The 27,664-nt window shown below is 38.1% G+C and overlaps 1 protein-coding gene across 1 annotated transcript; it reads right to left on the reverse strand.

Moving 5' to 3' along the window:
• Nucleotides 1–206: 206 nt before the first annotated feature.
• On the reverse strand, nt 207–27,664 carry RAB18 (RAB18, member RAS oncogene family). Its single transcript, XM_070472180.1, has 7 exons — nt 27,447–27,664; nt 22,719–22,774; nt 9,813–9,874; nt 6,443–6,515; nt 4,684–4,802; nt 4,543–4,609; nt 207–1,457 (listed from the first exon to the last, which is right to left on the reverse strand). Exons 1-7 carry the CDS (start codon nt 27,593–27,595, stop codon nt 1,282–1,284), a joined length of 702 nt encoding a protein of 233 aa, XP_070328281.1. The 5' UTR covers nt 27,596–27,664; the 3' UTR covers nt 207–1,281.

Below are 27,664 nucleotides of genomic sequence, written 5' to 3' on the forward strand. Positions count from 1 at the left end.
TTTATCGTTTGCAACTGTATATAGAGAACAAACCGCCCAGAAATTAGTATTTCTTGATAATCCTACTGAGTGGTATTAAAGTGGCCTGCCTGAAAGGGCAAATTACTTATCTGGAAACTTAAAATAGCAGAGATCAATGTATATTAAATAATACATGAGTGAAAAAAAATACAATGTACAATAGCAGAAGGTTACAAAACTGAATACTGTGTAAAAGATTTATTAGTCTGTACAAGTTTGTACCAAGATTTTCACTGCAACAGTATTTTCCCATATACATCGAAATCTGGAAGCAATATGCCTTTCTCAAAGTTATAGTTTAGTGTTTTTTTCCCCCAACCCTCAAAACACGGAAATATGTTTTTGAATATCAACTAGTCATTTATGGAAGTCATAAGATACAGATATTCATTAACATTACACAAGCTATAATTGAACTACCGGAACAAACACCACCAACATTTATGGGAAAAGGTGTTGGTTTTAAAGGTGATAAGTGCTACATGAGTTACATAAACATACTACTCCTGTCCTTCTGAAACCAAAATGGGGGAACCTTATTGCCATTCTGTCAACCACCACACAACCCAAAATGCTGCACAGAGGCTCATGAAGCCATGTACACATCACAGAATTAAAACTCCAGCTAAGTAATGAGCTACTCTTGAAGTCAAGGAAGACCAAACTTCTTTAACATATTAATGCTACTTCAGAAGTATCATCACAACAAATGGGATTTAATTATAAATTGGCCTCAACCACATCCTGCAAAGAGGATTTTGCTTAGTACTAAAGAGAATCCGTCAGCGAACATCCTAGGAAAGCTGTGGAATCATGCTCTTTTTTAGTCCTGAAGGGAAATCTGCCAGGTTTGATGACATCTGTTTATCTCCCAGTGGTCCTGGGAGTTCTACAATACCAATTAATTCAGTAATTGATAAGTATTTAAGCAAAAAGGAGACCAAAACTAGACTTTGTATCGACATATACTAGACAGGTGGATTTTTAAAAAATCACATGATGAATGTAAATCATAAAATCAACTGTACTTATAAAGGTACACCTATTTTATGTTACATAAAAAACTGCAGATTGCAAACTGTGCATGCTTACGTTTTAGCTGGAAAAGTCAAAGAGTGGGCTTTCTCACAAATATTTACTGCCATGATACAAAACAAATATGTGCAAACTGCAAGGTCCCTAAAATAGCAGTTAGAGAGTTTATATACAGAAAGATGACATTAGCTGATCAAATACGCAAGAGATGGCGTCTCCCAGAGTTTATAACACAGAACAGTAACCACCACACGCTCCGCCTCCTTGGCCTTCTTCCCTGGGTGTCAGCTTGACTCCTTTATTCTGGTTCTCACTTGCCCACAGTCCAGGGGTCTGAATGATCTTTTCAACAAGTTCCTCAAAAGCACACTGTACACCATCACAGGTTTTTGCACTTGCCTCTGAAATTCAAGGAAAAACGTCAAGAGTATATTCTCTTCTAGTCGTATTTCTATGTTTTTCTGGAAAACTATTATAGCAGAAATATCACCGGACAATATATTTTTACATATATGGTTTCTCCCCACAGGTTTAATGTTAGTGAATCTCCTGCAACTCTCAAAGTTAAGCTATTTAAATTCTATTCATAAGATTAGTGGTATATAAGCTCAAGATTTTGTGGCAGAATTGTAAATTTTAACACCCCACTCAAATATCCTTAAGTGTGCCAAAGTTCTTAATTTTTTGGTTAGTTCTTAAATTAGCCTCTGAAGCAGATATCATTCCCATTTTAGAATAAGGAAATTTAAGCTCCAAGTTAAACAATTAATCTGGTTGTTCTGTGCCTGCAACGAACAGGTGGTTGGATAAGTGATGTACAAACTGTGAACACTAGTTCCATTTTCAATTTATGCTCAGGAGATCCATGTGGATACTCAGGACTGCTCACTCATCTTGTGTTTCCCCACTGACTTTTTCCCAGTCTGATGACTATTTTATGTCTTCATCTTAAAGCTACTTTACCTCAGCTGATGATCCAGCTCTACACTGGGAAAAGCAGAAACAATCTGGCAAGAACTACTGATCACCCCACTAATAGATTGACCAACCCACCCGCGTTGTCTTTAGGCTTTGCCTTCACTCCTGTTATGATGGATGAACCATCCTGGCTGCCAGCTGGGGCCATCCTTCTGTCTACTTCCCAGGATCCCAACCCTCCTCATTCACTGAAGGATCGTGGACCCACTCTACTGGACTATATACCAACCAGCTTGAAAGCCCACCAAGATTACTGTCCATCTTTATTAATCACTCACCCCCTGACTAACCAACCTGCCCTCCAGCCCACTTATCCTCTAGTAGCCACCTACTTTTCCCACTCTCTTCCAAAACAAAACAGTGATAAGAGTTATCTATATAAGTTGTTACCCCTTTGTCTCCAATTTTTCTTCAAACTAATCTAATTAGGTTTTTGATTACATCACTCCATGGAAACTGTTCTTTTAAAGATGACCTATAATACCCACTAGCTTGTCAAATCCAATGTCCTTTTCTTATTTGACATCCTGCAGCATCTGATACAGCTGGTCACTGTTCTCCTTTAAATACTTTGTCCACCTGACTTCCAAGACAGCTGAACACTCCTGGTGCTCCTCTCACTGGCTCACCGTTCACAACCTTACTCACCACTGGCACCTCCCCTTCTGCTGACTTCTAACTGCTGGAGTACCCCAGGGTTCAGTCTTCAGCCCTTTTCTATCCAGCTTTTCTTGTAGTGACTGCTCCAATCTCATGACTATCAATGCCATATAAATGCCAATGACCACAATGTCCACTCATTGTCTCAAAGACAGCTCATTCTTATGTCTAAGCAGAAATCTTGGGTCCCTGCTCCTCTGCATAAACCTGTTCTTGTCTTGACCTTCCACATCTTACTTACGGCACCACCATTCACCTAGTTGCCCACGCCACAGACTTGAGCCCATCTTTGATTGCTCTTTCCTTACCCTGCACCCCCAACCTATCCACCTGACAGTTTTACCCTCAAAGTGTCTCCTGGGTCTGCCAACTTTCCACCACTACTACTGCCCACTGCAGCCAGCGCCCCCAACATTACCCATTGAGGTCACTCTAAGTACTTAGCCTCTTGCTTCTGCTTCTTATGGTCAAATGAATCTTCTTAAAAGAATATCAAACCACAGCACTACTCCCATGCTTTCTATCACACTTGAAATACAATTCATTTCTTTACCATATCCCAGGAAGTCCCAACACTAACTTCCATCATCACCAACCTTTCCTCCAACACACTCTGTTCCAGCCCACAAGCTTTCTCCTGTTTCTTGGATACACTACAGTGGTTCCTGCCTCAGGAATAAGATGCTCTCTATCTAGATCTTCATACCATGAATTCTTGCTCAAATGGTGCTCTCTCAAAGAACATTTCCTTATTTCCCCCCACCCTCGTCATTCTCTCCCCTTACAACATTTTATTTCATGCAGAGCACTAGTTATGAATTCGAGTCTGCTTCCCATACTGGAATGTAACTAAGTTCCCTGAGGGCAGAGAGTTGGACCATTTTGTTCATTGTTCTATTCTGTGTTCAATAGATAATAATTGAACAAACTAATATATGGAAATGGAAGACACCTACCTAGCAAGTAAGCAGCAGCAGTACTACACAAGCCCATTCTAAAATTTCCTATACTTTCCATTTGTACCACCCCACTTCTATCCATACATGATGTTCTCCCATTTCTATTTCCTGATTCCTACTAGGTTCATACAGTGGGGAACAGTGAAAACAGTGATTCTTAAAGCTGGCTTCACATCAGAACCAGCTAGGGTGTTTTATAAACTGCTCTGTTTCAGACCTGTCATAAGTAAGGCCCAGAGAGTTGTAATTTTTAAAAGCTCCCAAGTGATACTGCCAGTCCACTTTGCTGGACAAGGGGTCAATCAACTTTTCCTGTAAGTGGCTAGAGAGTAAATATTTTGGGTGGTGATGCCATATTGTCTCCACTATAATGACTGACCTCTGCCACGAAGCACAAGGGCAGCCACAGACAATAATGCAGATAGTGGGGCATGGGCACGGTGTGCTTCCTTACAAATGGCGGGGCCAGATCTGGTCCAGGCTGTGGCTTGCCAACCCCTGCTCTACAGAGCTTCTCCAATATTAGCATGATACAAATCACATCCCGTTAGAATGCAGACTCTAATTCAGAACCTATGGGTTAGGGCCTCAAATGCAGCATTTCTGACAATGGTGGTGCTGCCAGGACATGGCCCAGCAGGTAGGCACGCCTACAGCACTGGGTCACAGGAGGAGAGAATCATGTGCTGTGTTCCATACAACCTCATATTGATCCTATTCCTTTTCACAGAGGGAAAAATAAGGAACATAGTTCTACAGTCAGCTAGTTTTACAGCACAGCTATGAACTAAAAACATAATTTTTATGGTTCATAAAGAGAAGAATGTAACAGAAACTCCATTTAAAAACTCTTCATTAATGATGAAAAGATAAACATTCACACACGTACCTATAAATAACATGGAATGCTTTCGTGCAAATTTCAGGCCTTCATTTCTATCAACTTCACGATTTTCCTAAAACATAAATGCAAAGATTAAGAAAAGCTATCAAAATATACAGCCAAACTGCCAAGTGTCTGACTTCTCACCTTATCAATTTTATTTCCAACTAGCATGTTTACTATGTCATTTCTCGTGCAGTATGTTTCCAACTCATTTAACCAATTATCCAGTTTAACAAAGGTGTCTCTTCTTGTGACATCATAAACTGAAATAAAAAGAATCATTTATTAAATAAATATCAAAAGCAAGAAGCAATGACATTATATTTCTGATATGTACTAGGAACTGACATTAATATATAGGCAAGTCTGGTTTTTAAGCTGTTAATGCTTTAAAAATCAATGCCCACTGATCCAGATGGAAGAAACAAGTGTCTTTTTAAAAAAAAATGCATTTATATACACTTCACTTTAATTAACATATGCTGTTAGAGAAATGAAATAGCTGTCTTCATAACAATTAAAAAAAAGAAAGTGAAAGGCGTTCAGTCATATCCGACTCTGCGATTCCATGGACTATACAGTCCATGGAATTCTCCAGGCCAGAATACTGGAGTGGGTAGCCTTTCCCTGTTCCAGGGGATCTTTCCAACCCAGGGATCAAACCCAGGTCTACACTCCCACATTGCAGGTGGATTCTTTACCAGTTGAGTCACAAGAGAAGCCCAATAAGAAAAAAGGTTTGTCTAAAAGTTAAAAGGTATTTAGACTCAAATTGGCAAAATAAAAAAAAATTTTACATAAATTTAAACATCTGTGAACCCATTAACTTATTTCTCACAAGGACCAGAATTTGCAAACTTGAAAACATATGTAAAGTTAGAGGGTGGGCAATGAGGACCTACTATATAGCACAGGGAACTCCGCTCAATGTTATGTGGCAACCTTGGATAGGAGACAAGTCTGGGGGAGAATTGGTACATGTGTATGTATGGCCGAGCCCCTTGACCACCTGAAACTATCACAATGTTGTTAACTGACTATACCTCAACACAAAATACAAAAAAAAGTCAGTGGGTGGAGCCCTGACTGTCTTCCTCTGTTTACATGTTCATCACTCTGCATTATATGAAATAATTTGTTAAAGTGTTTTCTAAACTTAGGAGATACTGAACCAAAACAGAGAGAGTCACTGTCAAATTAAAAGAAATGAAACCAAAGCCTCACAAGTTGTGATATAAAATGAGGTCTCTCCCTACAGTTGAACAGTATTCATTTTATACAGTTTCCCAGCAATATTAAGAACAAGCACTTTTCAACAAATTATACTGAAAATCCACACTTGGTTTTTAAGTTCTGTGCAATTATAAACCAGTATCATTAAGTGCTTTGAGCTATTTTTCAAGACTAATAAAACAGATTCCACTAAGCAACCAACACTCCTTCCATTATAATCTGGCAGTAAATATAAGTAAGCTATTAACTGAAGATAAGTTTCTGGTAATACTCTAAGATCAACAACACAAGGACTGGGTCCTCACTTATATACTCATCAACACGTGCTTTTAGCCCAAATAAATAATAGAGGTGTTTTAATATAGGTAAGCAATTTTTGGGCTGTACTTTTAAAAATGTTTTCTATGTATTTTCTTTCCGGAAAATGCATTAAAACCACACCACTTCTTATTACATGGTTCTGATCTTTATTTTTTAATTGCTAGACAAAGGAAACAAAATTTTAAAAGTTTTTAAATATTCCCTAATATTACTAAAGTTAATATAAAGTCACATAAAAGCAGCCCTAAAGAAAAATAAAGCAAAAAGTTACTGACCTTCACAAACAGGGAAATCAGAAATTCCAGTAATACAACAACAATATATTTTAAACAGTAAAGTAAAACCTTACCTAAAATAACACCCTGTGCACCTCTATAATAGCTGGGAGTTAATGTTCTGAACCTTTCTTGACCAGCAGTATCCTAAAAGTGACAATCAATTATTATTAAACAAAACACTGGATAAATAACAGATCTTCAAAATATTAATTTAAGAGTAGAAAGTTAACAGCAGAATTAAAACATCAAGCTCATTTAAAACTTAAAATTTAAATGAGATGTGTTCTTTTACTGACAAATGCTACATAAAAATTAAATTAACAGCTACTGCCTCATCTCTAGGAAAAAATGTAACAAAGTACAGATTTTCTACCACTTTGGACTTAAGATTTTTATCACATATGAAACCCATTTCATTGAAAGCCACGGTTCTCAACTCTGGCGGCACAATAAAATTTCCTGGAAAATGAAAAATACAGATACTGAGGTTCAACCCACAAAGATTCTGATTTAATAAGGGCATGAGAGAAGTTTTAATAAGCTTCTCAGGTGATTCTAACATAGAGTCAAAGATTGAGAACTACTGTTAAAGAGCATTACCGGGGTGTTTTATTTTAGGTAAGCAGTGTTTAGGTTGTACTTTTTAAAATATTTTCTATGTCTCTTCTTCCAGAAAAATGCAGGAAAACCAAACCACTCCTTATTATGTTTCTGACTCATACCTGGGGTAATGAATATAAAATATACACTAGCTAGGAAATGTAAATTTCGTATGGAAGGGAACTTCTCTGCTCAATGACCGGTTTAACCCCAGAGCCTAGAGAAATTCTTGCCACAGGACAGTTGCTCATATTTTGTTGGAAAAAAAAAAAAAGAAAACTAATAACAAGCCTCTTCTGGGCCTGGTTCCTTGTGTCTTCCTTCTACCATCTTTGGACTGTGGCTTCAAGTCTACCTAAGATTATGCAAATGTGCAGTCTGCAAACTGCTGCCTCAGCCCACCACCTGTTTCATTACTTAAGCTTTTATTAAATAAAGTCTGACTGGAACACGGACAGGCCCATTCACTTGTGTACTGCCATATGGACTGCTGTATGGCCCACATTGGGGCTGGACTAAACATTTACTATCTGGCCTTCAAAGAAAAAGTCTGCAGTCTGCTAATGTAAAATGACCTGAAGAAAAATAAAGACATACATCAAACATCAACAACTACCAGTCCTCTGATTTTAAGTGTGAGTTTAGCTATGGGGCAAGCACAAGCTCAGCTGGGTCAGGACTTATGATAACCATACAATAAATAGTCAGAAGTTAGATAATTGCTTGCCTTCAAAACAAGAATTCGTAGTAAGAGTAAAAACATCTTTGTAAGATAAAAGAAGCAAAGTTTATTATCTGTGGTTTTATTTTCTGATGGGAGAAGAGAGAATGGATATTAAAGACAGAAAAGGACAGAGGAAATGGACAAAGCTGGAAAGGCTAAATAACAGAAATTGGGGCGCAGAAGGGCAGGAGGATGCAGAGAAAAACCAGCTGAGAGGTGGGTACCACGTAGGTCCTGATGAACATGCCGCACCATCGGGGGAGGAGAAGCAGGGTGAGGCTCAACTATTCTACTTGAGTAATCCCAGGAGGTGCATCCAACAGGGAGAGGGACTGATTTTATTTACATGAATAAAACCTCAGAAAAATGAGAGGAAACAATGGATTCATATATTTCTAACACTGACTTAGAAGGCCCTCCTATATACGACATGACACCCAGAAGCATGAAAAAAATGACCGATTCAATCATGTAAAGATGAAAACCTTGGTATGACCTAAGAACCTCTCCCCAACACCACACTCACCCCCCTTTTGCCCCTGACACTCATCCTCAACAAGATTTGAAGGTAAATCACAAACTAGGGGGAAAAAAACATGCAGCATATAACAGAGTTAGTATTACACATGAGAACATTAATAAGTACTCATCTTAAGATTCTGAAGACAAATGACAGAAAAAATGTGGTGTATGACAAAAAGCTAGTATTTTTATTGTATAAAGACTTTAATCATGAAGAAAATGAGCACAATATAAAAAAGGAAAAGCATATTAAAGAAAATTCATTAAAATATAATCATATAATAAGAAAAATCTCACTAATCACTAATCAAAAGAAATGCACATATAAGTGAAAAACTATTACTCAGAGAGGCAAAAATGAGAGAGATTTACAATATATAGTACAGAAGACCTTCTTCCTAAATCTTAATGTTAAATCTTCACATTCTTTCAGCCAATAATTCACTTTCTAAGTATACATTGTAAAGTAAGGGGACAAGTGCACAGAGACGTAAAAATTAGGAGGTTCACCAAGGCACTGATGATCTTTGTGAAAAACTATTAACACTGTAAATATCTTTCACTGAGGGTTGACTAAATTATAGTCATAACATGGATACAAATGGTCATTTAAACTGATGGACTTCTGTATTGACACAGAACAATGTATACAATGTACGTGCGTGTTAGAAATAGTGTGCCATTCAGAGAATGCCATTAACATGAATGACATCATACAATGCATGAACACTTGCTGGTTCAATCTGTAACTGACACCCAGCCAGCATTTACTCTTTAACCACCATGATGAAGTATGACTCAACCTGACTGCAGACCAGTTCTAATGTGATTATCATGTTATAAAAATATACTGAGATATTTAACTATAGCAGATGTGGGGATCTGATGAGTATATTTTTATACATTTTATATGTAACACATTTACTATATAAGCAATCACATTTAGATGGAAAGACAGGAAGGCGGGAGAAAGGAAGGAGCAGACAGATACAGACTGAGCATCCGGGGGGTTCTGACAGCAAGTGCTGCCTTACTCAGCACTGCCAGGGAGAGGTCGACTTAGCTGAGAATGTAGACCAGAACAGCTGGGTTCACAGGCAAATGAAAAGAAACCAGTAAGTAAACACTGGGCATCAGTATTTAAAAAATCCAAAGTTGCCAAACTCAAGTGTTATAGGTATTTACACAAACAAACATGAAAAATCATGTTTTCTAAGTATTATTTCATTCCCTTCTCCCCAACAACTGCCTTCAGCACTAGTTCAGTGTAACTTGTCTTTTTTAAAACTTCAAAGAAACACATTCAATAACAATGATTCTCTGTGGCAGATGACTTTTTTTTTTTAAATACTGCTTTCAAATATTCTGAAGAGACTACATATTTTAAAAATCTGAGCAGGTGAAACAGGTCTCTGCCTAATTACAGAATTATAAAACATAACTACTTATTGTCTATCCAGTAATCAGCATCAAATCTCCCAAGTTACTTAAAACAAATTGCTCATTCCCCTGTAGGACACTACACACATCAATCTTTGCGTCTTCAAAAAGTGCAAGTTTAATATTTATACAAAATACATTTTAAAAATTCTTACCCATATTGCAAGTTTTGCCTTATTTCCGTCCACTGAAATTGTTTTCACCTTAAAATCAACACCTTGAAAAAATGAAACATTTTATAAGAATTCCAATAAACTTTAAAAATCAATTATCAAGAAAACCAAGAAAGAAAAAAGCCACTATTGCCCAAATTTACATCCAAATTCTTAGTTATAGATGTGAAGATGAAAGGAAAAGTGTCACTAAAGTTTAGCAGCTTAGGATTTAATCAGAGAAATGAAAACCAAATGCTTGTAGAATTCATTCCATCCACCAGTACTTCTTGAAAAACACTTAAAAAAAAAAAAAAGAAAGAAATTCAGTGTAAGATGGTGACTGTGCATTAAAAGTCAAGAGCTAGAATTCACAGTGCTAATGGGTGGATGAGGGCACTTTGGCCAGAAGTGCTCTAAGCTATCATTAAAGAGTGTTGTCCATAGCTGGCCAACACCCTAAATCAGATTCTGATTGTGGACAACTTTGAAGATTGGTAAAATTATAAAAGGGCCACTCTCTCCTTGCCTTATGAATTTCTTTGTCTTTCTCTTTGTCCTAAAGAAAAGTATTCACTTTACGTAACTTCAATAATCACTTGCTACTGTATGACTGCAAAAAGAGAATTTACACACAAAAACATCTATGCCCAATCCTTTAAGAATCTTCGTAAGTGAAAGAGGAGTGCTCAAGGAGCAGTGAGAATCTATAAGCACTGATCTATGTAAAGAGAAGACGAATTCCGTAAGAAGTTATAAGGGTTTATTACAGCAGCCCCGCAAAACCTTTCCCTTTCCAGAAAAAGGAGTTGACACATGCCATCTGGCTTAAATGAGCAGGGACTGCCCAGTGTCTTAACAGTATCAAAAATAATGTGCAGTCTCTCCCACTGGCCAGAGAAAACATTTAACTCCAGACACTTGGAAAGAAACTTTCAAAAGATTTTAGTTTGTCACAATTAATACAGGACAGCCAAAACTAACATGATATGTATATATACATGCTCGTATACTAAATGCTTCCTAGAACACCCATCATCAATATGGAAATATATTAGTAATTCTTAGATGACTTCTGGTAATCCATTACATACACAAATGAGGTAATAAAATGCATTTCAAAACATGCATTACACCAGGTCTTTCTGTATGCCAAGGATTTTAAAACAACAGTTTGTGGTGTTTTGGGCTAAGGTGATAAGGAAGTTGATAAAGACACGTTTAGAATGTCAGGCAACAATGAGTTAAAGGACAGTGCTGACTGCAAAAGTCCAAGGAAAGCCTAAATGTAGTTTCTTTGTAGCCAAACAAAAAAAATTTTATATGTTAAAAAATCCTGTGTCCACCAGGCTTACATAAAGAAATATGCCATACCATCTATATTAAAAATATGGAATTTTTACATTCTACTCATGTTTGCTTAAAAAAAAACTTGAGAAAATGCAGATGAGAAAAATGGTTTTAACTTGGTCAAGGTACTAAATGCAGGCAATTGGTAGACATTTCATAGAGACAGCCTGTCATATATACTCTATAGTTAAATTCTCAAGGTTCTTCAGAGAAAATACAAAGCACTTCTTCTCCCTTGAACACCTACGACAACAGACCCGAGGGCAGACTGGCCTTCCTGCTAGCCTCCAGCTACTCAGTCCACCCAGGAAAAAAACTCCAAGTTCCAGCATACCTGTGCTCTCCTCCCTTCCCCCTTCCTCTTTCTCTTTTATACTTTCTTGCATATATTTCTTGGCAGTCTAAGACTGTCTCTGAATAACTGTCTCTAAGTTACTCTTCTGACAGATTTGAAAGCTACAGATAACACCCTCAGGAAACACTCCCCCTGGAGTCCCACCATCCAAGTTAGGAGACAAGCAGCCTGAAAGGGTACTTCATCGGCACCCAGGACCTTCAGTTTCCATTTATCCTCCCTTGGTTCCTCCGCGGAATCTCGTGTGCAGACATTGACCTCTTTAGCTCTTACATGCTCAATCTGCTTCTTCACCAGGTCTGGATCTTCTATTTTGCAAGTGGCTATTAATTTGCCTTTATTGGTGGCAGCAGTGGGAATCTTTCTGATAAATTTGATTTTGCCAACTTCTCACTGTATTTGATTAAACTATCTCTTCAACCTCATGTGGATGACAAACAAGCAGGTCATAAAAGAAGAACAATATTTAGAAAAAATACTCCTTCCTGTCTCTCCTCCTAGCACGGAACACTTCTGTGAGCCAATACGCAGGGTTTCCCCCACAATAACCAATTCTTTGACTTTCCAGGGAAACCAGATGTGTGTCCCACAATTCAATTCAGTTCTGACACCATCTTCCTGAGGTTAAGAGGTAGAGCCCACAGGGTCAAAGGGTAAAAGTGCAGTCCCACAAGACTGCCACACCCCACGTCAGATGCCAATCTCAAGTCCAGGTTATTACCTGTGCTTCTGACCAACTGGCTATAAACTAGAGGTTCCCACTTAGATTAATTTGAGATAGTAGCTCAAAGAACTTAGGAAAACAGTTTACCGACTTACTAGATTATCATTCTATTAGAAAAGGACACAACCCAGGAACAGCCAGATGGCAGAGACGCACAGCGCACAGTGTGGGGAGCTGGCAGAGCTCGCACGTCCTCTCCACGAACATCATCCTCCCAGCACCTCCATGTGTTCTCCAACAGAGCTCTCTGAATCCATGGGCTTTCTTATGGAGGCTTGGGTGGTTAAATCTTTTGCCTCTGATGATTAAACAAAATCTCCAGCTCCTTTCCTCACCCTGGGAGTAAAGAAGGTAAACTAGAGCTAGAGTTCCAACCCTTTAATCACATGGTTGGTTCTCCTCTAGGCTTAGAGGCTTTCTAGAAGTCACATCAGTAATATAAATTCAGGTGTAGTTGAAAAAGGCCTGCTATGAAAATACAAAAAACATCCTGGGAATTCCCTAGCGGTACAGAGATTAGGATTCGGTGCTTTCACTACTGGGGCCTGGGTTCACTTCCTGGTTGGGGAACTAAGATCCTATAAGCTGTGTGGTGAGGCCAAAAAAAAAAACCAAAAAAAAGGAAAGAAAGAACAGACAAACAAAAGACATCTTTAATGATTCTTATCATTTAAGAAAATCCAAGGGTATGGCAGAAACCAACACAACATTGTGAAGCAATTATTCTCCAATTAAAAATAGATTTAAATTGTAAAAAATGATAATAAAGAAGAAAATCCAGTAGTTCAGGAGTTCTGTGGCAAGAATCAAACATATATTTCTTAACATAAACTATAAGATCACAGAACTGTCGCTTCATCTTTTCTCTAATTGTTCATTTGGGCTTGCATTTTTAATACAATATTCAATTCTGTCCCTTTGCAGGTATCTTTCCTTAGGCACAGGCCTATTTTATGAAGGTTGAAGTGAAAGTGAAAGTGAAGTCACTCAGTGTGTCCGACTCTTTGTGACCCCATGGACTATATGCAGCCTACCAGGCTCCTCCGTCCATGGAATTTTCCAGGCAAGAATACTGGAGAGGGTTGCCATTTCCTTCTCCAAGAGATCATCCCGACCCAGAGATTGAACCCTGGTCTTCTGCATTATAGGCAGACGCTTTACCGTCTGAGCCACCAGGGAACAGATTTAACCCTTATGAAGGTTAAATTGGCTAAAATTAGGTAATATAATCAACAAAGCCTTTGAAATAAGCAATAAGTGAGACATGAAAATTTACCAAAGGCATATTAACTGCACCATAAAGAAATACCAATGAATGGGAAACCAGAACACAACAATGGAATCATCTGCCTTACCAAAGAAGAAAAAGCAGTCAAGAAAAGCTGACTCAGAACTAGCAAAGATGTGAAAACTAGCAAAGAAGAATATTAAAAACAATTATAACCATATACCACAAGTTCAGAAAGTTAAGCAGACATGAGTGAGATTAAAAAAATCCAAAACAAACATCTAGAGATGAAAATGACAATGTCTGAGATTAAAAAGAGAATACACAGGATGAGATTAATAGATTAGACAATGCAGAAAAAAACACAATTGAATACATAAGAAAATCCCATAGCTAACCCCACATCATTCTCATTGATAAAGAACTGAAAGCTTTCCCTCTCAGATCAGAACAAGATAAGAATGTCTACTCTTACCACTTATTCTCAGGATATGGGAAGTCCTAGCCAGAGCAATTAGGCAAGAAAAGGAAATAAAAGGTATCCAAATTGGGAAAGAAGTAGTACAATTATCTCTGTTCACAGACCACATGTAGACAACATTTCTTATATGTAGAAAATCCTAATGACTCTATTTCATACACATACAAAAATACTGTTAGAACTACTAAGTGAATTCAGCAGTTATGGGCTATAAAACCAACATGCAAAAATCTATTGCATTTCTATATCCTAGTAATAACAATCCAAAAATAAAATTTTAAAAATCACTTCATTTACAACAGCATCAAAAAAATAAAATATTTTAAAATAGATGATGATGATACTACTACTCAGAAATAAATTTAACCAAGGAGCTTAAATATTTATACACTGAAAACTCCAAAACACTGATGAAAGAAATTAAAGACACAAGTAAGTGGAAAGACATGTTGTGTTCCTGAGTTGGAAGGCCTAATATTGTTAAGATAACAATATTACCCAAAGTAATCTATAGATCCAATGCAAGCCAATAAAAATTCCAACAGCAACTTTGTAGAATGGAAAAGCTGACATTCAAATTCATACAGAATTACAAGAGGCATTAAATAACAAAACAGTACTGAAAAAATTTGAGGACTCAAACTTTACAACTTCAAAACTGACTCAAAACTACAATAACTAAAATAAACAGTACCAGCATAAAGGACATTTAAACCAATGGAATAGAGAGACCAGAAATAAACCATCACATATACAGCCAATTGACTATAAACATAAGGAAAGGACAGTTTTTTCTAAAAATGGTGCTCAGAAAATTAGATGTTCACAAACAGAAGAATGAAGCTGGACCGTTACCTTACACCATATACAATTAGCACAAAATGTATCAAAGACCTAAATGTAAAACCTAGATCTTAAAAACTCTTAGAAAACATAGGAAAAAATTTCCCATGACATAGGATTTGGTGATGATTTTTTTGGTTATCATAGCAGGAACACAGGCAACAAAAGAAAAGTAGACAAACTGGATTTCATCAAAATTAAAAACTTATGTGCATCAAAGGATAACATCAACGGGGTATGAAAAAAAAATCTCACAAAATGGGAGCGGCCACAACTGGAGAGCCTGTGCTGCAACTAGAGAAGCCAGTGCACCACAACACTGAGCCTGCGTCCTCCAGAGCCCGTGCTCCACGAGAGGCCCACATAATGCAATGAAGATCCAGTGCAGCCAAAAATAAAAAAAGAGAGAGAGAGAGAAAAAATTTGAAAGCCACTTGTCTATCAGGATTCTAATATGAAGAATGACTATTAATTCAACAACACAAAACCTGATTAAAAAATGGGTAAAGGATCTGAACAGACAATCCTTCAAATAATAAACACAAACGGCCAACAAGCACATGAAAAGATGCTCAACTTCAGTATCAATTAAGGAAATGCAAACTAAAACCACACTGAGACACTATCATAATGGATTAAAAACTATTATTAAAGAAAAAACAAAAAATAACAAGCATTGACAAGGACATAACTAGAATGCTTGTGCATTGCTGGTAGGAATGTAAAATGGTTCAGCCACTGTAAAAAATAGCTTGGTGGGTCCTCAGAAAGCTAAAAATAGAATTACCATATAACATAGCATTTCTACTCTTAGGTACAGACCCAAAGAACTGACAACTGGAACTCAAACAGATACTTGTACAATGTTCACAGCAGTTGTTATTCACAAAAGGCAAAAAGTAGAAGCAATTCAAGTGTCCATGGAGAGATGAAAGGATAAACAAAATGTGCTATGTACATACAATGGAACACTATTAGTCATAAAATGGAATGAAGTTCTGATACACATAGCTATGAAATGGAATGAAACTCTGATATATGCTACAATACAGATGAACCTTAAACACATTATGCTAAGTGAAATAAGCCAATTACAAAAGGGCAAATATTGTATGAGTCTACAAATATTATATGAGTCCAATACAAGGTTTCTGTAGACTAAGCAAGTTCACAGAGACAGAAGGTAGAAAAAGTTACCAGGGACTGAGGGGAAATGTGGAGTGGGAGTTACTGCTTAACTGGCGGAGCTTCTACTTGAGGTGATGAAAAAGTTCCACAAGTAGATAGTATTGATGGCTGTAAAACAACATGAACATACTTACTGCCCCTGAACCATACACTTAAAAATGGGCAAAAAAGTAAATTGAAATGTTATGCATATTTTACCACAATAAAAAGATAGATTAACTAGAGAATCCTAAACTATGAAAGAAATTCAATCTGTGGATAAAATCTTTCCATGCGAAAACTTCAAGCCCCAAATGAATTTCACAAACATTTAAATAATAATCCATTATAATCAAACTCTTTCAGAAAACTGAAGAGGAATGAGTATTTCCTTAGTTAATCTATGAATTCTAATACTTTATACCAAAACCAGACAAAGACACTACAATTAAAGAAAACTAAAGATTAATATCCCTCATGAATATAAAGTCCTAAACAAAATTTTATAAGTAATTCAAACATGTATAAAAGAAAACAAAAAAAAAGAACAATACACCACAACAAAGAGATGTTATCTCAGAAATCAAAGGTTCATTCAACACTGAAAAAAAAAAAAAAATGTGGATTTTACTGTACTAAACCAAAAAAGAAACTTCATATGATCATCTCAACAAATGTGGAAAATACATTTAACAGAATGCAACACCATTCCTAATGAAAAGTCAAAGTGTTAGTCACTCAGTCATGTCAGACTCTTAGCAACCCCATGGACTGAGGCTGCCAGGCTCCTCTGTCCATGGAATTCTCCAGGTCAAGAATACTGTAGTGGGTAGCCAATGCCTTTTCCCTGGGATCTTCCTGACCCAGGGATCAAACCTAGGTTTCCTGCATTGCAGGTGGATTCTTTACTGTCTAAGCCAACAGAGAAGCCCATTCCTAGTGAAACCTCTCAGCAAACTAAAAATAGAAGGACATTTCCTCAAGCTGATAACAATGCTACCAGAAAACTACTAGAGGTCATCAGTGAATTTAGTAAAGTTGCAGGATACATACATAGAAATTGCTAGCATTCCTATACACTAACAATGAAAGATAAGAAAGACAGACTTAAAAAAAAAAAAAAAAAAGAAAGACAGACTGAAGAAACAATCCTGTTTATCATCAAGACAAAAAGAAAATAACCTAGGAATAAACCTCCCCAACAAAGGTCCGTCTAGTTAAGGCTATGGTTTTTCCAGTAGTCATGGCTGAATGTGAGAGTTGGACTATAAAGAAAGCTGAGGCCGAAGAATTGATGCTTTTGAACTGTGGTGTTGGAGAAGACTCTTTGGGAGTCCCTTGGACTGCAAGGAGATCCAACCAGTCCATCCTAAAGGAGATCAGTCCTGGGTGTTCATTGGAAGGACTGATGTTGAAGCTGAAACTCCAATACTTTGGCCACCTGATGCGAAGAGCTGACTCACTGGGAAAGACCCTGATGCTGGGAAAGATTGAGGGCAGGAGGACAAGGGGATGACAGAGGATGAGATAGTTGGATGGCATCACCGACTCAATGGACATGGGTTTGGTAAACTCCGGGAGCTAGTGATGGACATGGAGGCCTGGCGTGCTGCCATTCATGGGGTCGCAAAGAGTCAGAAACGACTGAGCGACTGAACTGAACTGAAACCTCTCCAAGGAGGCAAAAGACCTGCACACAGAAAACTGTAAGAAACTGGATGAAAGAAATCAAAGGTGACACAAGTGCAGAGACATACCATGTTCGTGAACTAGAAGAATCAATGTTGTGAAAATGACTATACCACCCAAAGCAATATACCAAATCCAGAAATACATCAAACAAATGAGTAAAGACTTAACTGGGAAAGCAAGGACATTTCAGTATAAAAAGGTCTGTCAACCGTAAGTCAGAGCTGAAAAGCAGATAAAAAAAAAAACACACACACACAACCTTTCCTAATAAAGCCTCTAAGTAGACAGGAAAAAAGAAACAATTTATATATGATGAACACCATTTGACATTATTCTAAATAACGAAATGTCAGAGCCATATTTATTGCTTTACTCCATTTGAAATGTCTACTCCATTTAAAATGTAAATGAAATTACATGAAATAGAATAGTTCCTTTTTTCTTAAGATTATATCACATTTCCAAGTATTTTAACAAGTTTATATTAGGGCATTAAACAATATGTATTAGCTTCTTTCTATTTTCATTAAGTTATCTTTCTGCTATGTAAGCCCAAACGATAAAGCAACATGTGGATAGAGATCTTATATCTGCCCTTAGAAGCCAAAATGTGAAAGTAAAGTCGCTCAGTTGTGTTGGGCTCTTTGCGATCCCATGGACTGTAGCCTACCAGGCTCCTTCATCCATGGGATTTTCCAGGCAAGAATACTGGAGTAGGTTGCCATTTCCTTCTCCAGATCTTTCTGACCTAGGGACTGAACCTGGGTCTCCTGCATTGAAGGCAGATGCTTTACCGGGAAGCCAAAATGGTTATCTTTAAAAAACCTAGTAAGGGGGTGATAAGAATCATTGACCTAAGTCAATCAACAACAGCCAAAATTCATCTAACTTTATTGAAATGCATCAACCCTCACAAAATACTTTAGCACTTGTAACAATTTTAAGTCTTACAAATTAAGAAGTAGTTTGTGAACTTGTCAAGTAGAATACCAGTTCTAAATTTTCTCTTTATTTGAAAGGTTTTACTTACTTTCTGTATTTAAAGGTTTCTTTAGGAAGGGTAAATTAAAAAAAAACACAAACAAAATACATGAAGAAAATTGTGGCTATTTACTCAGACTAGATCTAACATCCACACTTAAATTCAACCAACTGTATCTAATGCAGCTGATTAAGTACCTCAGATAAAGACATGATTAAGCATCATCTTATGGCCTGGCCACGGAAAAAAGAAAAATCTAATGCTTTTTTTCCCCCCAAAACATTCCCATGTAACAAAGCCTGGTCAAAATATTCTTACAGTTTTGTCTGTGTGTGTGTTAATTTTTATGTCAGAAATGTTACCTTGGATTATATCATTAAATATTGGCTGTTTCATTATGTTTCTTCTTTAAGATGAAAACAGACTATATAACAATCTTCTTCTATGATTTCCATATTTTCTCACTTGAATTTAACATACTTATTCATTTGGGTAAATTCTACCCACTTATCCATTTCTAGCTTATTGTTCTTTATCGTGTTTTCCACAGTCTCTACTGTACCTTGTGAGCCTTCCAATTTCATCTTCAGTAATAGTTTTCTTATTTTTCTTTCCCCTCAGTCAGCTCACACTGCACTTTCTCATGTAGTCACACTCACTGTCTCTTCCCTGACCTCATACCACTGTTTGTGTTCTCACTGATAAATATTTCCATTCAGGGTCTTATATTCATGGCAAGATGTTTGGTCATTCTTTTCATCTTCTTTACAGCAATATTGTTTTTTGATGAGTATTCTTCACCTGTCCTTTGTTTTTCCATTCCTTTCTCCTTTTTCAATTCTTGAATGGCAGTAGCAGCCTTGAGCTGGATTCTTTTTGCCAAGTCATCACTGAAAGTGATGACGTTTTCCTGGACAAGTTGGCTACAGGAAGCTAATGCAGAAGGTCATAGTGGATCAGTTCTGCACCAGCAAAATTCTGTTTTGATTCAGGGTTTTACGTGAGAGTCAGTCAGCTCTTTACTTCTCAGCATCCAGAGGAGAGAGAGGGCTTTGACACTTGTCAAAGGCCGCTCTTCCCCTTGTCTGTGACTCCCTGTTTGGTTTCACGTCCCAACTTCGCAAAATCAAACCAGAGGCAGGGAAACTCCTGCCATTGGCTTGAGAAGCCAGCCTGCTTTTACAAACAGAGGCTGACAGGTTTTTCACCTCAGGGTGGGCCTCTCAGCATCGTGAAGCATCTCCTGCTGGCTCCGAGCTCTGCACCCGTGGCATCGTCCACCTTCTCCCACAGGCGGCCTGCCTGGTCTCTGCTGCTTCAGGCAGCCATTCCCGGTTTGTGGCTTAGTAGACTATGGGGTTTGTACTTTAGTTTTTCCCTCTTTGTTGTTAACAGCCAATTGCCAGAAAGCAGAAGAAAATGCCAACTTAACAGCATCATCTTCAAACCCAAAATTCAACAATTAACCTTAGTAGAGTATTTTATACATGATAGAAACTTGCATGTCTCACTACATTACTGAAAGATAAAGGTGTGCTTTATTTACTATCTCACTGTGAGGTATAATACTAACTTTCCACAAAATACTGTTTTTCTTATGGCCATTAACAACTGACATAATTATTTTTATTTCAAAACCTCATGTGTATATTGATTATAACCTAGGGCAGAAAATTATCTGATGCCAAAATGTAAAAGATTCTTTCAAGACCCAGGGTCAACTGGGGGAACAAATTATGAGTGTTCTCTCAGTATGCTACAATCTTAGTATTTGTTTTTAAAGCAGAAACTTTTTAGTAATAAAGACAACAAATCATCTGACAATCTGCAAGACCCCAGTGACATTTGGGTTTGAAATAAAGATAATTTATACTATGGGCTTCCCTGGCAGTGGTAAAAATTCTGCCTGCCAATGCAGGAAATGCGGATTCGATCCCTGGATCAGGAAGAATCTCTGGAGGAAGAATGGCAACTCACTCCAGTATTCTTTCCTGGGAAATCCCAAGCAGAGGACAGGTTCCCGTCCATGGGGTCTCAGAGTCAGACATGACTTAGAGCTTAAAGAACAAATTTATATTATATATAGGATCATTCCCTTAGTGATTAACTCTAGGCACATCTTTTTCCCTGCCAGTTACTATTCTTCTACTCTTTGCTTATCCAATACCAGGTATGTTCTGAGTAAAATCAAGTTTTACTAATAGCTCATTTTTTAAAGAAGCAAATAATATACCAAAACCAAATTAAACAGATTTTGAACTAGTAGTGTTTTAAATGATTCCATTTTCATACATAACAGTAAATCTGTCAATGCTAATATGTCATACAAAAGAGAAGTAATGCCTGATATAAGTTATTAAGTTTAGAGGCACCATGAGATCATATTGATAGAAACGAAGAGCCTTTCCTCTGCTGTTGTTGTTTAGTCACTAAGTCCTGCCCGACTCTTTGTGACTCATGGACTGTAGCCCGTCAGGCTTCTCTGTCCTCCACTATCTCTTGGAGTTTGCTTGGACTCATGTCCAAAGCTCTTCCTTGCAGAACTCTAAGTAAAAAATGTAAATGGAAAGATGGAATTTGAAAAACCATAGTTCAACAACCACCGGAGTTGGAATTACAGTGGACAGGAAGAGACACGGTGCACTTCATCTAAGTAACTGTGTCCAATCACCACCAACGGCACCAATACACACCACACTCTGAGAAGCACCACTGAGGAATTCCTGCCCCAAACGCACAACCTGAATCTAACCATGAGGACACATGGACAGCTGCAATGGGAGGATATTCTACAGAACAACTGGCCTGCATGTGCTCTTCAAAAATGCCAAGGCCATGAAGAGACAAATAATGAAGAACTGTTCAGATTAAAAGAGATGAAGGAAAAAATAAATAAATAAATAAATGAGACTAAGGAAAAATGACAACAAAATTCAGTGTAGGATCCTGGACTGGACTCTGGACCAGAAACAATTTTTTTCTTTGGTATATAAGATATTAGTGGGACAACTGATAAAAATCTATCTATATACAGGAGAACCGTATCCATGCTCATCAAGGAAATATACATTAAAGTACTTAAAGACACTGAAGATACTGAATGCAATTTTCTCTCAAACAACTCAAAAAAAGCAAGAATACTGTGTATGTGTATGTGGAGAGAATGCTAAAGCGTATGTTATTAATGTGAACATTTCGGGTATCTGACTAAGACACTTTCCCTAACAGTAATACAAGATCAGATCTTTACTACATTCTACTACATTTCATCATATCATGAAATTTTAGAGCTGGAAGGAACACGTATTCTCTCGCCCAAATTATTCCCAACTTACAGATAAGGACAAAGAAGTTAATGACTTGCTCAACATGACAACGTTCAAGGCAGAGCCAAGACGATCATGCTGCTCTGACTCAGCTCTTTCTACTACTGCAAGTTGTCTCTTGTACCTTTACATTGTCATCTACTCCCTAAATATGTGATACCAAATTATCTAGCTCTATCTTCTCATATATTCTAATAAGCTGGTGTGGTAAACCACTGTCAGGCAATCTAAACTTCAGTTTTTAAAAGGCATTTATGTGCACAGTCTTTAATAACTAATATAAATAAATATGTTGCCAGAAACATGTTGGATACTATATGAAATGTTAAAAATACAAAATCAACACACTCTACTGTGAGTGACACTGCTAGGTCCATTATGATAGACACCAAGTCGGTATCATTGATCACCATAACCCAATTCTTAGGACAGTGCCAGGCATACAAAAAACATTCAAATGACTGTATGCTGCTAAATAAAAGACATCCCACAGCACAAGAACGTGTATACAGATAATCATAACATCCTCAGTGTTAACAAAGAACCATAAGACAACAGCAACAGAAGTTATATTTTTGCTTGATTAGATCTAAAAGACTTTGGAAACTAAATGACTACCAAAGGTAACACTTGAAAGACAAGATTTTGACAGACATGGAAGCAGTGGGGTAGTGATAGGATGAGTAGGGGGAGTTAGATAAAACAGCTTGAAGCCAAGAAAATATTTGGCATTTCTACTAAATTTTTAAACATGGGCTTACCTATTGTTGCTGCAAGTTCTGGATCAAAAGTATCATCTGTGAACCTCAAGAGCAGGCTAAAAGAGATGTCAAAAAGGCAGATTAGTAATTTTGACTTTTATTTGGTAAATCTTCCTGTTAGACACAATTTAAAAGAGCTGATGTAGTCAGCTTCCAGAAATATGGCCTCACTGCAGGTATATTCAGAGAAACTAAGTTATTGGAAAGGCAATTAAGAATCCCCAAAGCAGTTTACTAGAAAACTTATTTCCCATGCTCCATTTCCTAAGTATGAAAAGAGGGTTTTGTTTTTTTCTTATATAACTGTACTGGTATGCCCTTCTGAGAAAATGGTATTAGCAAACATGTAATGCTTTAACTGACATGGACAAAAGGGGGAAGAGGAAGTCTCTTGGAAGGCAACAAATTAAATTTTTAAGAAATCTAATGTGTCATCCACTCCAAATTCAGGTAAAAACAGAAAGGTGTGAAGTCGAGCATTTTGAAACAAGTAGTCTGACTATTATTTACCTAAGTGGGAAGAAGAGATACAATAAAAAGTATGGGCTGAAGGTCACATGCTGGCCAGAGTAGGTTTCCTCTGGCAATGCTGGGTAAGGTGCATGACATCAAGTCAGCAATATGCAGCTACCAAAGGCTGCCAAAGAAAGGAATGGCAGGAACTGCACTATATTTTGAAGTTAATGCCAGCAAAAAAAAAAAAAAACCCACTAAGAAAATCAACAGAAGACAACTGCCATGATTATAGTAAGGGATAATGAAGGACTACACCTAGGAAATGGTAAAGAAAGGAAGGAATGCATGAAGTGAAAGGAAAAGATAATCACAAAGTATTCCAAGATTTTATCTTCCAGAATTATTTTATTTAATATAAGGCAGAAATGTCAGTTATTAGAAGTTCTTAAAAAATAAAACCTAAGTTTTTGTTAAAGCCCTTTAGATTTATAAAATTAATAAATCTCTCCTCACATTATCCCTAAGTAGGATGAGACCACTCTATTGACTTACTTGCATTAATAAAATCAAGACAATAACTATCTTATGTCTCAATTGCAGGGCACAAAAAAAATATGACTATTTCTGTAGACTGTAACTATTGCTGCTAAAGACTTTTTTTTGTCCACAGGTATACTGCAAAACATAATGGCCTCTTGGTACTTTCCAAACCCAGTGTCATTAATTCTATTTGAAGGACTAACTCTCCCTTTCCCAGTTTTGCTTTCCGGTGATCACAAAACCAGCACCACAAAAGCAAAGTAAAACAAAAGAATCAAATTGGAGATTTTTCTACTTAACATTGAACTATAACTAATTTTATTTAACTCCAACATGAATTAGGTGACAGCACTAGTAAGAATCTTAAAAGACTACTCATAAAAATTTTCTTCTCTCCCCAACATTAAACTTCAAATTAGGGAAGCCAAAAAATTTGTTACTCATAATTTAAGAATAGAAAAGTTGTATATTTAAACTCATCACCAAAGAAAATATTACAAAAATGTAGACCCTTACCGAGCACTACTAATAATGATACCATAACAATAACATAAATGATAAGAACAGTATGGGCTATTATTTATTGAACTTGGACAACGAGCCAGATACTGAGCCAGGGGCTTTTCTTATATAATTACTAATCCTTAAAACATCACTTGTCATTAACATTATTTTGTCAAGAAAGGCAAGGATGTAAAACAACAAATTTTAATACAGGCTCCGAGGATAAGGGAGCAGATCTTAGCCATGGGTACACTGTCAGATGAAAATGTATCCTAAATTCTATGTGTGCATTTTTCTAGGTAGGGAGTCTATTTCTCTCTTAGATTTTGAAAGGAATTCACAACCTGAAAATGATTAAGCAACACTGTTCTAAAGGATGTATGGTTAAGCCTTCATTTTCAATGGTCAAGGAGCAAAATACTGAGCTGTAGATGGAAGAAGTAACCCCTGCCATTCCACTTGGAAGAGACCAAATGTATAATTAATCAGTGTGATTACAACTAAGGTGCATTTCTCAGTTTACAAATGACACTGGTCAAAAAGGACAGAGATGTAAGAGACACAGAGGGATAGCAAAGTAAATAACAGCATGTCTCTATAATCCCTTCCAGGTCTGAAACACCTTGCTACTTCTCTACTTCACCGTGGGCTAGCCACGGAATCAAAAAATATTATACATTTAACACTAGATAGGTTTGAGAGATTTCTACTCCAACCTCACTTTTCAAACAAAGAGATGAGGCCTAGTGTCTGAGTGTCACACACAAGGTCACACAAGTGGCAGCACCAGTTTCATCATTCTGATCTCCTGATCTCACACATGTTCATTAACTCTAAGTATAAAATAAACTGGAAAAATAACCCACTAGTCTGAATGAGTTAAGATCTCCTTTGTTGTGCAATGACTTCTCAAGAACACACATGATACCTCACTTTCATTAACTCTAGATTTACAGAGAAATAGAAACTATTGGTTAGAACAATCGTGTAGGATTATATTGATGTCAGATGTTTTTGTACTAACTCACCTTAAAAAGCATGCTACATGTTAAATCGCTTCAGTCATGTCCAGCTCTTTGCAATCCTATGGACTGTAGCCCGCCAGGTTCCTCTGTCCATGGAATTCTTCAGGCAAGAATACTGGAGTAGATTGCCATTTCCTACTCCAGGGGATCTTCCTGACCCAAGGATGGAACCCAAGTCTCTCATGTCTCCTGCTTTGGCAGGCAGGTTTCTTTACTGCTAGCACTACCTGGGAAGCCCCTTAAAAAGCACAGGCTTCTAAAGAGTCATTTACTCTCATTTTATCTAGGAAGATAAGCGTTCCAAGTTTTTTTACACAGCATATCATGTCCACCAGTAATGTATATCAAGCTGGAAAGATAAAGTAACTTTCTCCCTAAATGCAACCCTTTCTTGAAAGAGATAAAGGTGTTAAAATTTTGCAGTGAGCTTTTAAGGTGAGAAAAAATTTGGAGCAGATAAACTCCAAATAAATTTGTTTGCCAGGAGGGAACCAAGGAAACCAATAAATCCACTTAACAGATTTTACTCCAGAGAAAGAATATCAACTTTCACTGTGACTTAGCAACTACAGAACAAAAACAACAATAGGAGTGTTTACTCTGGGCTTCCTTGGTGGCTCAGATGGTAAAGAATCTGCCTGCAATGCAGGAGACATGGGTTCAGTCCCTGGGTTGGGAAGATCATCTGGAGAAGGGAACGGCTACGCACTCCAGTCTTCTGGCCTGGAGAATTCCATGGACTGTATAGTCCATGGGGTTGCGAACAGTGGGGCACGACAAAGCGAGCTTCACTCAGTCATCCATCCAATATTTAGAATAGGCACCAACCAACCATGTTTTGGGCTGAACCACACAAAACAACATTCAACCAGTCTTGACTTCAAAATCAGCAACTTCATATGCCTTAACTTAAAGGAGAGTCACATCTCAAGAAGAAAAAAAAGGTCACGTGGCCAGGGAATTCCTAAGACAATGCTCACATATTACTTAACTTTTTAACCCTCACATATACTAGATGGTGATAATGAAAATGGTATTACTCAGCCCTTTAAATAACACATACACACACAATCATACTACTCTTTTTTAGCCTGCAGTGTTTCATTTCTTATTCCTTGTTGTGTACAAATTCCTCACTCCAATACACAAAGTACATCAAAAGAAGGAAATTATGAAGATATCCTGTCATGCTTTAAAAGTACATAAAGCTGCAGAACACGTTACAGAATAAGATTTCAAATGCTTAAATATCTTAAATAAGATCTCACGAAGTAATCTGAAAGATAAGCTTATAAGGAGGCATTGCTAAAATACGAAATTGTTTACAGCTCCTGGAATTCGGATCTTATTTAAAGATCAAAGCAGCCTGGGACACACCCTACTCATAATCGGATGACAAGGATAACTTCACCCTGAGAACTTTGCTCTAAAACCTGGATGAAATCACAGCTCTCTCCCAACACCCAGCAGGTTCCACGTCTTTCCTAACACTCAACTTTAACCACTGCCAACATTATCCCCCACCCCACCCCCCGCAAAAACCTTCAAGAAAGGAAAGACATATACTAACGTGTTTCGTTACCTCTATATGACGTGGCAGAGCAAGAAAACAATTACACTGGATTCTCAAAAGTAGTCCATAGCTTAAGCTCCTGCATCTTAGACCAAAGTGAATTATTTAAGCAGTCAGAAGACTGATGAGTTCTTTCACAGCTGACTCATTAAAAAAAAAAAAAAAAAATTGGCTACAGGGTGCACCGAAATAGGCCAGGAATGTGACCTATGGCGTCACGAAACTTCCTGTGAAGAACTTCATGTATTTAGAGAAAGCCCGATAGAAATCCCACGATGTTCAAGTCACAAGCTCTCCGCTCGCGGGGTGACAGGCAGCTCGATCCCCGGGGCCGGGAGGCCTCTTCCCTCCGCCGGACTCGGGCCCCGACCCGCCCGCCACGCCCTAGGCGCCTCTGCGGCGGCGACCCGGCCGGCCCAGCGGCGCCCTCGGAATCGCTCTTCTCCCGGTGCGACAGGAAGGGACGCGATCCGGGGAACCAGGCCGGGCAGAGGCCGCGGGGCCGCGAGCCGAGTTCGCTCCGGCCGGGCCCGCCGCGGTTTACCGTTCCCGCCAAGGCCCCAGGAAACAAGCCGCAACCGAGGAGGAAAGAGCCCGACACCGCCATCACGGCTCGCAGACCCGTCTCACCTGGACTTGCCCACGCCGCTCTCGCCGATGATGAGGATCTTCAGGGTGGTTAGCACGTCCTCGTCCATCCTGACCCTGCTCCACACCGCGAGCAGCTGGCCGCCCCTTCCGCTTCTCAGCCCTTCCCCCCGGGGCGAGCTACCGCGCATGCGCCCCGCCCCGCCGGGGGCCACCTTCCTTTCACACCGGGTGTTTAGCTTTTGCAGGGGCCCTGGACG

Source organism: Odocoileus virginianus, chromosome 9, assembly GCF_023699985.2.
Source record: "Odocoileus virginianus isolate 20LAN1187 ecotype Illinois chromosome 9, Ovbor_1.2, whole genome shotgun sequence".
NCBI classification, from domain to species: Eukaryota; Metazoa; Chordata; class Mammalia; order Artiodactyla; family Cervidae; genus Odocoileus; species Odocoileus virginianus.

Coding starts and splice junctions, on each gene's coding strand:
- RAB18 (XM_070472180.1), bottom strand. CDS start 27,595: ATGCGCGGTAGCTCGCCCCGGGGGGAAGGGCTGAGAAGCGGAAGGGGC. Junction 6,516..9,812: donor AGGCAAAACTTGCAATATGG/GTAAGAATTTTT, acceptor TGTCACTTTTAG/GATACTGCTGGTCAAGAAAG. Junction 4,610..4,683: donor TTGGAAATAAAATTGATAAG/GTGAGAAGTCAG, acceptor TTTATGTTTTAG/GAAAATCGTGAAGTTGATAG.